The following is a 13,575-nucleotide window of genomic DNA, read 5'->3' on the forward strand; positions in this document are numbered from 1 at the left end:
TTTTTCATAACTTCTGTAAGATATGAAAAATATTAGCTCATGGATGAGTGATTTGTATCATGAATACCTTAAGTGATGGGCTAAAATTCCCCTCAAAAGTTTCTTTGAATTCAAGTATTTTGAATATTGGTACTTACTTTGGGAATGCATCAAAACAGTAGGTTTTCTTGGTATCAGGAAAAGCAACTCGCATTCCTGAGGTCAAAGGAGAATGAAGAATAACAGCAGCACTCTCGTATCGAGCAGCAAGATCCACAGATGGTACTGTCCCTATACTTTGGCCATATATAATCACATTTTCAGGGCGAATGCCATATCTACAAAGTTCAGAAATTGGAAAAAAAAAAAAAAAAGAGTTGGACTGGTATGGAAATGTTCAATCATCCCTAACAACTTAACTTTATAACCGAATGACTTAGACAATGTCAACAAATTTATATTTAAACTTTAAGTTTCTTAGTCATCACTATTATATTTAATGCTATAGTAAAATCTATTGTCTTAGCTTATTTCATTTTTAATTTAATCATTTGGAAAAATTGCTGAGGTCTTTTTAAGTTTCAATCTTAAAAATTTTGTATTAAACCATTTATATAATTCAATATAGCATATTATTGACTAAATTTGGAACATATTATCACTAATATTTTAATGATTGATATTTAATATAGTATTTACCGTCCATTAAATGTAAGAAACATTACTTCTCTAGACATCAAAAGTAGATCGTTTCCTTTTCTGAAGTTGGTCATATTGGTGAAAATGTAACATACAGTTACAGTATAGAATGAATGTACACCTTATTTTAGTCAATAGCAAATTACTATATTCCTTGAAATCTGCCTTTACTTACCATAGAAATGGATTAGTGATTGAAAAGAGAGACAGATGAATGAAAATTCCAATGACATACAATTCAGTTAACTATGAATAGACTTCATGCTAAAAGCTCAAGAGTATTGCTTTCTTCCCTTTAAAAAGGGTTTGGATTTAAACACGTAAACTCACTGAACTCAGTAATATTGGGTACATACTATGTTCCAGGCACAATTACCTGTCTACAGTATAATTGTCCCAACTATAAACTACTGCAAGTGCAAGTGAGATGCTAAAGGAGCTAATGGATGTGGGGTTAAGGGTTAAGTGACATCAAATATGCCTTTCCACTTCAGTATCACTTCTGGCTGCTAAGGGCCATTTGATCAACAGCTTTTAATCTTTTGAAAAGGTAATAGAGCTTTCCAAATTATCTGAGCATTCACCAGGAAAGAACAAGACAAGCCCTGTGTGCTCCCTATGGCCCTTTCCAGGGGCACACGCCTATTTGAACTATCCAGCTAATGACATCCCCTCCCATAGTTTCTTTCAATCAGTCCTACATTCAAGCATTTGGATATTTCCAGAGTTTGGGTTCCATCTACTCCAGACTGACTCTCCATGTAAGTAAACTCAGAAAAGTTTTCTTTACAACAGACCTGGCTGTGCATACTTTATAGGAATGAAAATTGGGAAAATGAACATTTGCAGCATCAGCATAACTCTTAAGGCTGCACAGATGCTGTTAGCTGAGTAGCAGTATTGTTGGTGGCAACTATAGGTTTTAGGCTAAAGTTAGTGATGGGCAAGGTTCCAGAGCAGCAGAGGCAGCTGCCAATATCACATCAGAGGACTCCAAGCAATAACAGAATTTCAGAATAAAGGTTAGAAAAGACTTTAGAGACGATCTACTCTGGTTCGATATTCAAAGTCAGAGTAAGTTAGTGACAGACCTATAATTTGAACCCAGGAATCCTGACTCCCAGTACAGTGTTTTTTCTATTACAACACAAAGATAATGATTTCAAAATTTGTAGGTGAAGGCTGCATAGTGAATATTAGTCCCTTATTTTCTCTTGCTAGATCAGAAGTTCAGAAACTTAGGGTTATTATCAATTATCTTAAAAAGAAGACCAGACCATTCAAGTAATAACCACTTAAACTCATTATTTACTTTTCCCTTCCTGATTACTTAAGAAGCACTAACAATAAAGGCTGTCTGCTTTAACTTAGCATCTTTAAGAAACATACTAGTCCACTGGAGTTACCCTTTAAAATAGTGAATTATGGTATATAAATTATATCTCAATAAATCTGTTATTAAAGAATATATTACTGCCCTGGCTGGTGTGGCTCAGTTGGTTGGGCATCATCCTGTGCAGCAGAGATTATTGGTACAACTCCCAGTCAGGGCACTCAGTCCCTAGTGGGGGACATACAGAGGCAGCTGATCGATGTTGCCTTCTCACATCAATGTTTCTCTCTTCTCCCTTATACTCTCTCTAAAAACCAATTTTGTCATTTAAGGTGGTTTTTAACATTCTGTTCTTCTACCCAACCCCGAACTCCTTCCCTACTACTTATATTACTTACCATCTATTTTTTTTATTCATCAAATACGTTTTCATATCACTTCAACTGATTTAAGAATCCTCTTTATATAGAACTTTGCTATGAGAGTTGAGTTTTATTACATATCTTGGAGGGGTAAATGGTTCTAAAGACATTTTCCAAAAAAGGTTATGCCTACTAACAAAATTGAAGTGGTTCTTAACTAACTGAAATAATTCATGTTTAAACATTAAATTAGATACATTGTTTTCTTTTTCTTTATATTTTCATATCTCTCTAGTTCTTTTTTTAAAATTTAATTTTGATTATTGATCCTATTATAGATGTCCCCATTACCCTCCTCCTCCCCACTGCCCTTACCTACCTCTACCCAGTCCCCACCAACTCCTTCCCTCTGGCCATCACCATACTGTTGGTCTGTGTCCATGGGTTATGTATATATGTTCTTTTTCTTTTCTTTATGTCCTTAGCTTCTATCTAAAATACTGTGGAAGTCAGGCAGCTTATCAATGTCTAATAGGAGAATAACTCATACTAAGATATCTACTTACTGCATGCTAAATAATGAGATAATACACTGAAGTTTACAAAATTGCATTATTTTTTTAGAAGATTTGTAAGTATCCTGGTGACTAGGTAAGACTAACACAATTTCTAGCTTCCAAAAAAATGTAGTTATAAACAAAGAATAACTGACATAGTAACAGAAATTATGTAAATGATTTATCATAGCATTAACTTTTCTTCACTTGAGAGCCTCTCCAAATTTTGAGTCCAGAATGAAAGTAAAATCTGTTTTATAGAATGAAAACTTTAAAAATAGTTCCATTAAGATATCTTTAAGCTACATCTTCTAGGAGATAATTATATAGAATAATGCAAACCCTGGCTTAGGATTTTGACAAAAACAATGCTTCCTCTTACACTGTTAATGACAGGTCAAGTCAATGAGTAATTAGCTAAATCACATTTTCTCTCAATCTCATCAAATGCTGCAATTTTGAAAAAACATTTTTTATATCACACTTTAATAAATTCAATTACAATCTAATTTTAACTCTTCATAGGTATATAATGGCAAATATAGTCTCTATTTAGCACTTTAAAATGTGTTATAAAAAGTTTTATTCTATTCTAATACAAGACAATTTTCCCAAGTGTGGAAAATAATTCCCAATCACCATTTACCTTGTCCTAAGAGCAAGCCAAGCAGCTTCTATGTCTGCATAGAGGTTCTTCTCCGATGGTTTCCCAGAACTTGCACCATATCCAGAATAATCATATGAGAATATATTACAGTTAATCCGTGATCCCAATCCTATGTAAAAGCTGCTCATCTGACCAAGATCAACAGCATTTCCATGTGAGAAGAGTAAGGTGTATTTGGCATTGGGTGAGCAACGCACAAACATGCAGGCAATTCTGTTGCCTTTACTGGTTCTAGTCATGAAACATTCCATAGCATCTTTTTCTCTAGAAGAATACTGCCAGTCAGCTCGTTCTGATAGGTGTAAAGTCCAGCGGCTTCCACTTTCATCACACATTAGTGTGTAAGTTGGATCAGGTGGCAAAAATGCTAATTTTGAAGCAATTTTCCCTGGACAAGGTGGACAGCAGAAGAGGCAACATAGCTCACTAAATGAAAGATTATTCATCTTCTGAAAAAGAAAAGAAGATAGCAAATGTTTTAATCACTGAATTGTGCATTCTGCATTCTCATACAATAGAAAGTTAAAACAAAGACACCAGTAGCCAGTGTCTACTACTATTATTTCAAGTTATCTTCAACCAAAACAGATTTTGGGAATCTTTCTAGAAATATTGTAATTTCTGGATGAGGCAAATGCTCCTGATCAGGAGAGAGACTATATGTTTCAAATAGTAATGATTATATTTTAAAATAACCAAAATATGAAAAATACAAGAGTAGAAGTAATGTTTATTTCCTTACAAATATCAACACAGTAAGTATAAAATAAGTATCTTTAGTATAGTTTGTAAGTTCTGTGAAAATTCTCAGAATCTCATGGAGAAGCTAGGGAATTAACATAATATAGTAAATATGTAATACAGTTATTACTATTTGTTACTATTGTGCTAGGTGTTCTATGCATATTTCCATGTTTAATCCTCGAAACAACCTTATATGTTGGTCTCTCACAGCTTGAGGCAGTGGTGGAGTCAGGATTTGACACCTGGCTCAATCACTATGCTGTATCACTGGGCTACACTGTCAAGAGCTCTCAACACTATTATAACAGAATCTTATCATTTTAGGCACAGTGCCAGAGGCCCAAATAACTTATAAAACATTAAATGTATGCATGCATGTAATCAATGCCCATATTAAAAAGGCTGTAATATAAAGTCCATTACGGAAAAAGGTAAAATCTTATAAAAGTAAAATTTCTAAAATGGTTAGGTGGGAAAGAACAAAAATATTTGTAGCCAGAGATGGGGGTGGAATCCCAACTCTACCACTTACTAGCCGTGTGTCTTTGGGTAAATTATTTGCCTTTTTTACTCTCCTTGTTTTTATAAGTGAGGCCAATACCTATACTGAACACAGTGGCTGTGAAGAACAAGTACAATAATATAGTTTAGGCACACAAAAGAGTAATGGCCAGATAGTTGGCTCACTTAGGAATGTTCCACCTTCTTCTATGTCTTTTTTATTAATATTTAGAAAATATCCACCTCATATTAACTCAGGAACAAAAATAAATACTTGTTTGCCCTACCAGCATTTCCTTCTATGTTTTCTTTTCTCAAATTCTTATGTTCTTTTAGCAATAAAAGACCTTTGCTTAGTTCCTGGTACCTAATTTTTACCAAAAAAAATCTAAATACAAGGATAGGAAAAAATGTACATTATACCAAAAATGAGTGACTAAATTACCTCAGGAGTGACTAAAGAGGTGAAAATATTTGGAAAGAAAAGAATGCCCTTTTCACTTACTATTGAATTAAAATCTAGTTTGTATTGCTCAATACAAGTGTGTTTATTTCTTACTTTGAACTAATTAGGTAGAAAGAAGCAGAAACAGCACAGATAGAAACAAGAGTTGGAGCAATATAAAAGGCTTTAAAAGAAAGTCTGTCTCTTGGATACTGGGAAACAATTTTACTTGTTATTTTACCTTTATTCCTCTTCAGCCATCAAAGCAAATATAGCCTGAATATGTTAATGTCTTAGTCTGATTGGAACAAGAGCTAGAACAAAAATGACAACTGGGTATTGTCTCTAGTGGCAAACTCCCTGAAGTGTTATGTGCTAAAAAGGATTCTGAAGGCATACCCAGGGCTTGGCAGGCAAAGAATGTGTGATAAATTAGCAATGTTTACGACAGAATTTGGCTACAAATTTATTATTCTGGTCTGGAGGATAAAGGACCTGGTGAAGAAAATGGAAGGAAAGGGAGGGGAGTTCAAAGGGTCAGTTCCAGAGAAAGGGATGACCTGGAAAAAAGTTGAGGTGGAAGGTACAATATAGCAATGCTGTGTTATTTCATGCCCCCACTATCTTATATGCCATCAACTGCTGGCCCACAATAGCTTATTAAAAGCTTGATTAATAAGTAAAATGTACACAGCTAGACTATGTTCCTGTAATTTACCTCTTGAACATGAATACTTTTATATACTCTAAGGCCCTGACCAGTTTGGCTCAGTGGATAGAGCATCAGCCTGTGGATTCAAGGGTCCCAGGTTCGATTCCGGTAAAGGGCATGTACCTTGGTTGCGGGCACATCCCCAGTGGGGAGTGTGCAGGAGGCAGCTAATAGATGTTTCTCTCTCATCGATGTTTCTAACTCTCTATCCGTCTCCCTCTCCCTTCCTCTCTGTAAAAATTCAATAAAATACCCCAGCCGTAGGCAGCTGCCTAGGTGGCCTCGTAACTAGGTGTTACACTGCTGGGAGAACAGCAGTCAGAAGCTGGCTGGCATCTTGGGCCTGGTTCCTGCCAACTCTGTTGTTAACTATACCAGGATGCCCGCATAATTAGAAAAAAGAAAAAGAAAAATATCAATGAAATATATTTTAAAAAAGAAAGAAAGTAATTTTGAATTAAACATGGCTGGCTGAACATATACAATGCTTCAGAGATGCCTCTGGGGATGAACACCAAAGGTGAGCAGCACACAGGAAAGCTGCAGTGCTAGGGCCTGGCTTAATGAAAAGACAACCTGACCTTTAGGGTGGCAGAAGAAAGTATTCCCATCACTACTGCCTCAAATCCAGATAACTGATGTCCACTTAGTAACAAAACTTGCAAATTAGCACCTTCCTAATAATAATAAGCCTGATATAGAGCAGCAACATGGATTTGCTTAAAAGTTATTTTCTCCTTTTCTGTGTGAAAAATTTCACAATAGAAGTATAAATAAATCAAATAATCAGAGTTGAGTAGTTACTGAGGAAAAACATTTTATTCTTAATAAAAAAATTTAAGAATCATTAAAATATCTTGTTAAATTTAGATTATTTTAAGTCTTATTTGTTTTATATAAAACACATTTGAATAAAAATGCCATTTACTAGTCATTTCTTGGCAACAAAGTCTTGAAGAGATATGGCAGTGAATAATCACAGGGGGAAAGTATTAGACAACTCAGCGTACACAAAAGCCATAAAGGGGGGCGGCCTGACAACTCCTCATGGTGGCAGCTGCTGGTGGGGTGCAGTGGGGCGGTGACAGAGCTGGTGCCTGGCAGGTGTGCGCCGAGCTCCGGTCTGGCCTCCACGTGCCCCCGGGCTCTGCACCCCTGATGCTGCTCGGGTGCTGACCCGCCTGGCCGGGACAATGGTGAAGTATTTCCTGGGCTACAGCGTGCTCCGGAGTTCCTGGGACCAAGTGCTCGCTGCCTTCTGGCAGCGGTACCCGAATCCCTATAGCACACAGACGACATAGTGCACCGGGAGGAGACCCCTGACCAGAAGCTCCTGTCCTGGAGACTCCTGACCAAGACCAACAGGATGCCCCGCTGGCCGAGCGACTATTCCCTGCCAATGCTGCTCACTCGGTGTACATCCTGGAGGATTCTATTGCGGACCCACAGAACCAGACCATGACCACCTTCACTGGGAACATCAATCATGCCCGGTTGACGGTGGTGGAGGAACGATGTGTTTACTGTGTGAACTCTGATAACAGCGGCTGGACCGAAATCCACCGGGAAGCTTGGGTATCCTCTTGTTTGGCGTCTCCAGAGCTGTCCAGGAATTTAGTCTCGCCCGGTTCAAAAGCAATGTGACCAAGTCAGTGAAGGGTTCTGAATGCATCTTGGCCAAGCTGCAAGGTGAGGCCCCTTCCAAAACCCTTGTTGAGACAGCCAAGGAAGCCAAGAAGGCAAAGGAGACGGCACTGGCAGCTACAGAGAAGGCCAAGGGACCTTGCCAGCAAGGCAGCCACCAAGCAACAGCAGCAGTTTGTGTAGCCAGTGGAGAACCTGGTGTGGGAGCACACCCCACCACCTGCTGCACTCCCTCTGCCCTCCCCGCTGTATTTTATTATTAAAAGTCAACTTCCAGCCTGATCTACTCTCTGGGTAGTGGGTTGGAAGTAGTATCTGTTTGGCACCTACAGTGCAGCAGACCTGTTATCCATGTCTGGGCCAGGCCTGCTTCTTCCTGCATTGGATAGCTGAGGAGAGATTTGCCCAGGGTCATGGACAGCATTCAGGCAAAGTGGTCATAAACACTAGACTGTAAGCTCCATGAGCGCAGGGACCTTCATTTTGTTCTCTGCTGTGTCCCTAGTATCTGGAACAGTATCTAGCTCATAATAGACGCTCAATAAATATGTGTTGAATAATAATAATAAAAAAAGCCATAAAGGACAGACAACAAATTGAATGACTTATAGAATTTGGGAGCCAGACAAACAAGGATTTAAAATAAGCTATCATAAAGTTGTGTGTGTGTATGAGAGAGAGAGAGAGAGAGAGGGAGAGAGAGAGAGAGAGAGAACAGCTTAAGAATGAAGTAAAAAAGTGTGCCAGATCAACTGAAGGACTTGTATGCATGCATATAAGCATAACCAATGGACACAAGACACGGGGGTGTAGGGGAGACCAGGGGATTGTCAAGGGGGGAAAAAAGAAAAAAGGAGACATATGTAATACTCTTTGTAATACTTTAAGCAATAAAAAAAATAGTGTGCCAGAAAATTCCATCCAACTGGAATCCCTGATATAACAAAACAAAACAAATCAGTATCTGAAATTAGATTGGTTGGGTAAGAGAATTGATAACACTTGAACGTATTAGTAGGTTGAAAGATTAGGTTGAGGAATTCCCAAATATGCTATTTTTCCGGGGGAGAGGGATGAAGAGATAGAAAATATAAAAGAAAATTTGAGGATAGAAATAGAAATACCATGATCAATACTATAGAAGTTCCAGGAAAATAGGAGAAAATAGAGATAAGATAAGAATTTCTCAGAATTAAAGTAAATTCAGATTGGAATAGCTAAGTGCCAAACAGATACTTAAGAACAGACGAACTACCAAGGAATAAGAATCAGATGAACATCTGACTTTTCAGTAGCAACACTAAAAACCAGAAGACAGTGGAGGGATAGTATTAAAAATAAATAAATGTCAAACTTAGAATTTGACCATTTTAGTGAGGATAAAATAAAAATATCTGCAGGCATGTAGAAGCTTAGAATGTTTACCAAACCAAGACACTCTTTAAAAACTCCAGCAAGGAGGAAAATAAACCTAAGAGACTCTATTTATTGTATATAAATGCTCACATATATAAATGCTCACAGCGCTATAATTCATAATAGCTAAAATAACCATAAAATGTCCATCAATCAATGAATAAATATACAATGAAGTATTATTCAGCCATAAAAAGAACAAGTACTGTTGCATGCTCCAAATTGGATGAATCTTGAAAAAATTATGCTAAGTGAAAGAAACTAGTCACAAAAGATCATTTATTATATTATTTTATTTGTATGCAATGTCTAGAATACACAAATCCATACAGACAGAAATAGGTTAGTGGCTCCATGGCTATGGCAGCTAGGAGAGTTGGGGAATAATGGCCAAAGAGTATGAGTTTTCTTTTGGGGATAAGAAAAACGTTCTAAAATTAATTTGGGCAGTGGTTGTACCACTCTATTAATAGTATGTTAAAAACCAACCAACTGAGCATTTTAAATGAGTAGTTTGTAGAGTATATGAATTATATCTTAATACAGCTGTTAGAAAAAAAAGAAAAGGTGTTTGGAGAGCTAAGGTAACTTGCAAAGAAAGAGCAAAAATACCCATGCATTTGTTGGGTGGCTGGGAATTTTCTCTTTTATGTATTAAGACAGACTACAGAAAAATAAAGTAAGAAAGACAAACTGGTGCTGGTACAGAAACAAACAGACTTAATGATAGCATTGTATTAACTAGTTATTATTGGAAAGGAGAAAAGGGAAGGCCAGATATTGTAGGCATGTCATTTGGGCAGCTTCACCTGGAAGCTACAACTTTACACTCCCCAGGGGCCCAAGCAAAGAGAAGATAGAAGATTTGGGATGCAAAACCCCCTAAACAAAGTTCATTCTCTTGACTCTCTCGGGACTTGAGTGACTCTGGGCTTATGGGGCTCTTTTGCTCCTGCTTCCCTGCATTTGCCCACATGGCACATGGCCATGTGAAGCCCATACACAATGGACTAATGGGCTGTAACTGACCCAGTTCCGACATGGAAAGGAAACTCTGGATGCTGGCTTTGCTTTTAGCTTTACTGAAACCCCAGCTATACTTCTTCTATGACTGGACTAAGGGAAATGGGACTTGTAAACCCAGAGATGTAATTCTACAGAAATAAAGCTTTCTACCATATCTCATCCTCCTGTGGGGGCCTCCGGAAATGCTTCTTCCAGCGGTACCCCAAGAACCCCACTCCCACTGGGGGAAGACTAGGCATGGTTTTCTCCAATAACATCAGTAACCGAAGACATAGCTTATAAACAGAGCTGTGCATAAATGAGAATCTTCTATGACACAGCTGGTTTCTCAAAGCAGTAGGAAAGGATGGATCCTTGAGAAGATGGTTCCAAGAAAATTTACCAGATAGGCAAAAGTAGTTGGATCCCTACCTCTCAGTATGTAGAGCATAAATCACCGAGAGATTATAGACCTAAAAGGAAAAACTAATATAACTTAAAAAAAAATTCCACTAACAATAAAACATTGGTTGATTCAGGTCCATTTAAATAACGGATTTTCATGCAGTGAAAAATGCTTTGGGAAAGATGATTTCTTTATCTCAAACTGTCAGAGGGTTAATATTAAAATACTAGTAGAGGCCCGATGCACAAAATTTGTGCAAGGATAGGGGAGGGGTTCCCTTAGCCCGGCCTGAGCCCTCTCACAATCTGGGACACCTTGCTCCTAACTGCCCGCCTGCTCACTCCTAACCACCCACCTACTCGCTCCTTACCACTTGGGCTTGCTGCTCCTTAGCACTGCCGCGGAGGTGGGAGAGGCTCCTGTCACCGCCACTGAGCTCGCTAGTTGTGAGCCCGGCTTCTGGCTGAGTGGTGCTCCCACTGTGGGAGCGCACTGACCACCAGGGGGCAGCTCCTGCCTTGAGCATCTGCCCCGTCGTGGTCAGTGCGCATTATAGCGACCAGTCATTCTGGTCCTTCTGCAGTAATAGTTGCTGGGCTTTTATATATATACTAGGGGCCCGGTGCATGAAATTCGTGCACTGGGTGTGTGTGTGGGGGGGGGGGGGAGTGTCCCTCAGCCCAGCCTGCCCCCTCTCACATACTGGGAGCCCTCAGGCGTTGACCCCCATCACCCTCCGATCACCTGATCGGCCCCTTGCCCAGGCCTGACGCCTCCGCCAGAGGTGTCAGGCTTGGACAGGGGACCCCAATCTACCCCCCGATCACTGGCTCTGGCCCCCGCCCAGGCCTGAGGCCTCTGGCCCAGGAATCATGCCTGGGCAGGGGACCCCCATCTCCCTCTGATCGCTTGCTCCACCCCCCGCCCAAGCCTGACGCCTCTGACCCAGGCTTCAGGCCTGGGCAAGGGGACCATCTTATCCCCCCAATCCCCGGCCCCGCCCCCCGCCCAGGCCTGATGCCTCGGCCAGAGGAGTTGACCCTCATCACCCTCCAATCACCAATCACCGGATCGGCCCCTTGACCAAGCCTGAGGCCTCCGGCAGAGGTGTCAGGCCTGGGCAGGGGACCCCCAGCTCCCCATGGTTGCAGGCTCCGCCCCTGCCCAGGCCTAACGCCTCTGGCCTAGGCGTCCGGCCCGGGCAGCGGGGACCCGCAGCTGCAGCAGTCCCGCGATCGTGGGCTTCGCTTTAGGCCCAGGCAAGGGACCCCTAGCTCCTGGGACTGCCAGCTTCGACCGTGCCCAGCTCCCATCGCTGGCTCCACCCCTACTTCCTGCTATCACTGGCCAGGGCGGAAAAGGAACCTGATTCTCCGATCATGGCTGGGGGGCAGGGCAAAGGCGGCCCCAGGGCCGCCTTTGACCTGCCCCCCAGCTCTTAGCTCCCCCCTGGGTTTCCAATCACTGTCAGTGGCAGGGAGCTTCTTCCTGCTTTCCCTTTCGCCTCCCTGCATTGTGCCTACATATGCAAATTAGCCGCCATCTTGTTGGCAGTTAACTGCCAATCTTAGTTGGCAGTTAATTTGCATATAGCCCTGATTAGCCAATGAAAAGAGTAGCTCGTACGCCAATTACCATTTTTCTCTTTTATTAGTGTTGATTAGAGGCCTGGTGCACAAAAATTTGTGCACTCCGGGGGGAGTGGAGGGGGGGTCCCTCAGCCCGGCCTGTGCCCTCTTGCAGTCTGGGACCCCTCGGGAGATAACGACCTGCTGGCTTAGGCCTGCTCCCGGGTGGCAGAGGACAGGCCTAATCCCTAGGTGCAGCCCCTGATTGGGCTCAGAGTAGGGCTGATTGGGTAGTTGGGGCGCCGCCCCCTGTCATGCACAGAGCAGGGCGGATTGGGAGGTTGCGATGCCACCCTCAGTCATGCTCAGGGTAGGGCCGATTGGGGGGTTGGGGCACCACCCCGTCACACTCAAGGTAGGGTCGATGGGGAGGTTGCGGCGCCACCCCCTGTCACGCACAGAGCAGGGTCAATCAGGGGGTTGGGGCGCTGCCCCCTGTCACGCACAGAGCAGGGCCGATCAGGGGGTTGGGGAGCTCCCCCCTATCAGGCACAGAGCAGGGCCGATCAGGGGGTTGGGGCGCTTTCCCCTGTCAGGAACAGAGCAGGGCCGATAGGGAGGTTGTGGCCCCGCCCCCTGTCACACACAGAGCCGCAAGGCGATCAGGAGGTTTGGGCGCTGCCCCCCTGTCACGCTGATCCCGGTGCTGGGAGGCATATTACCCTTTTACTATATAGGATAGAGGCCTGGTGCATGGGTGGGGGCTGGCTGGTTTGCCCTGAAGGGTGTCCTGGATCAGGATGGGGGTCCCCACTGGGGTGCCTGGCCAGCCTGGATGAGGGGATGATGGCTGTTTGCAGCTGGTAACACACCCTTCAGGGTGGGGGTCCCCACTGGGGTGCCTGGACAGTCTGGGTGAGGGGCTGAGGGCTGTTTTCAGGCTGGGACTGAAGCTCCCAACTGCTCCTTTTTTTCTTTTTTCTTTTTTATTCTGGGCCAGCTTTAGCTCTGAGGCTTGGCTCCAGCTCTGAGGCCTCAGCTGCTGAAAGTAGGTATCTGGTTTGTTTAGGTTCTATAATCGAAACTCTGTATCAACTCCAGCTCTGAGATCCCGGCTTGCTGAAAGCAGGTTTCTGGGGTTTTGTTTAGCTTCTATATTTGCTACAATGTTCAAACTGCAGGCTCAGAGGCAGGCAAGGCAGGCGGGGAACGTTGGAGTCCTCCGTCACTGAAGCAAGCAAGCCTCATGTTCAGTTTAAGCTGCCTGGCTGCCGGCCACCATCTTGGCTGGCAGTTAATTTGTATATCGCCCTGATTAGCCAATGGGAAGGGTAGCAGTCATATGCCAATTACCATGTTTCTCTTTTATTAGATAGGATATATATAGATAGATAAGGAACTTCTGCAAATACTAGGGAAAAAAACCACAGGTAACTCAAGAGAACAAATAAACAAAATATGTGAATGGTATATTTACATAGGGATAAACAAGGCTAACAAGTATATGAAGAAAGGTCACTCTCACCCAACTTTCAAA

At 42.0% G+C, this 13,575-nt stretch overlaps 1 protein-coding gene, 1 long non-coding RNA gene and 1 pseudogene across 2 annotated transcripts in view; 2 read left to right on the top strand and 1 right to left on the bottom strand.

Moving 5' to 3' along the window:
* LOC132211993 (uncharacterized) overlaps positions 1-13,575 on the top strand; it is a 113,800-nt gene that overhangs the window by 17,122 nt on the left and 83,103 nt on the right. The window lies entirely within an intron of this gene.
* The window catches only part of ABHD17B (abhydrolase domain containing 17B, depalmitoylase), a 49,211-nt gene that overhangs the window by 3,220 nt on the left and 32,416 nt on the right, over positions 1-13,575 (bottom strand). Inside the window, exons 2-3 of the mRNA XM_059656907.1 lie at positions 3,577-4,046; positions 138-317 (exon numbers count right to left, since the gene is read on the bottom strand). Of these exons, the coding sequence (XP_059512890.1) occupies positions 138-317; positions 3,577-4,043 (647 nt within the window). The 5' untranslated portion in view covers positions 4,044-4,046. The remainder of the gene's footprint in view (positions 1-137; positions 318-3,576; positions 4,047-13,575) is intronic.
* On the top strand, positions 7,018-7,925 carry LOC132211991 (PRELI domain-containing protein 1, mitochondrial-like; annotated as a pseudogene).

This window comes from Myotis daubentonii, chromosome 11 (assembly GCF_963259705.1).
Source record: "Myotis daubentonii chromosome 11, mMyoDau2.1, whole genome shotgun sequence".
Classification (NCBI taxonomy): domain Eukaryota; kingdom Metazoa; phylum Chordata; class Mammalia; order Chiroptera; family Vespertilionidae; genus Myotis; species Myotis daubentonii.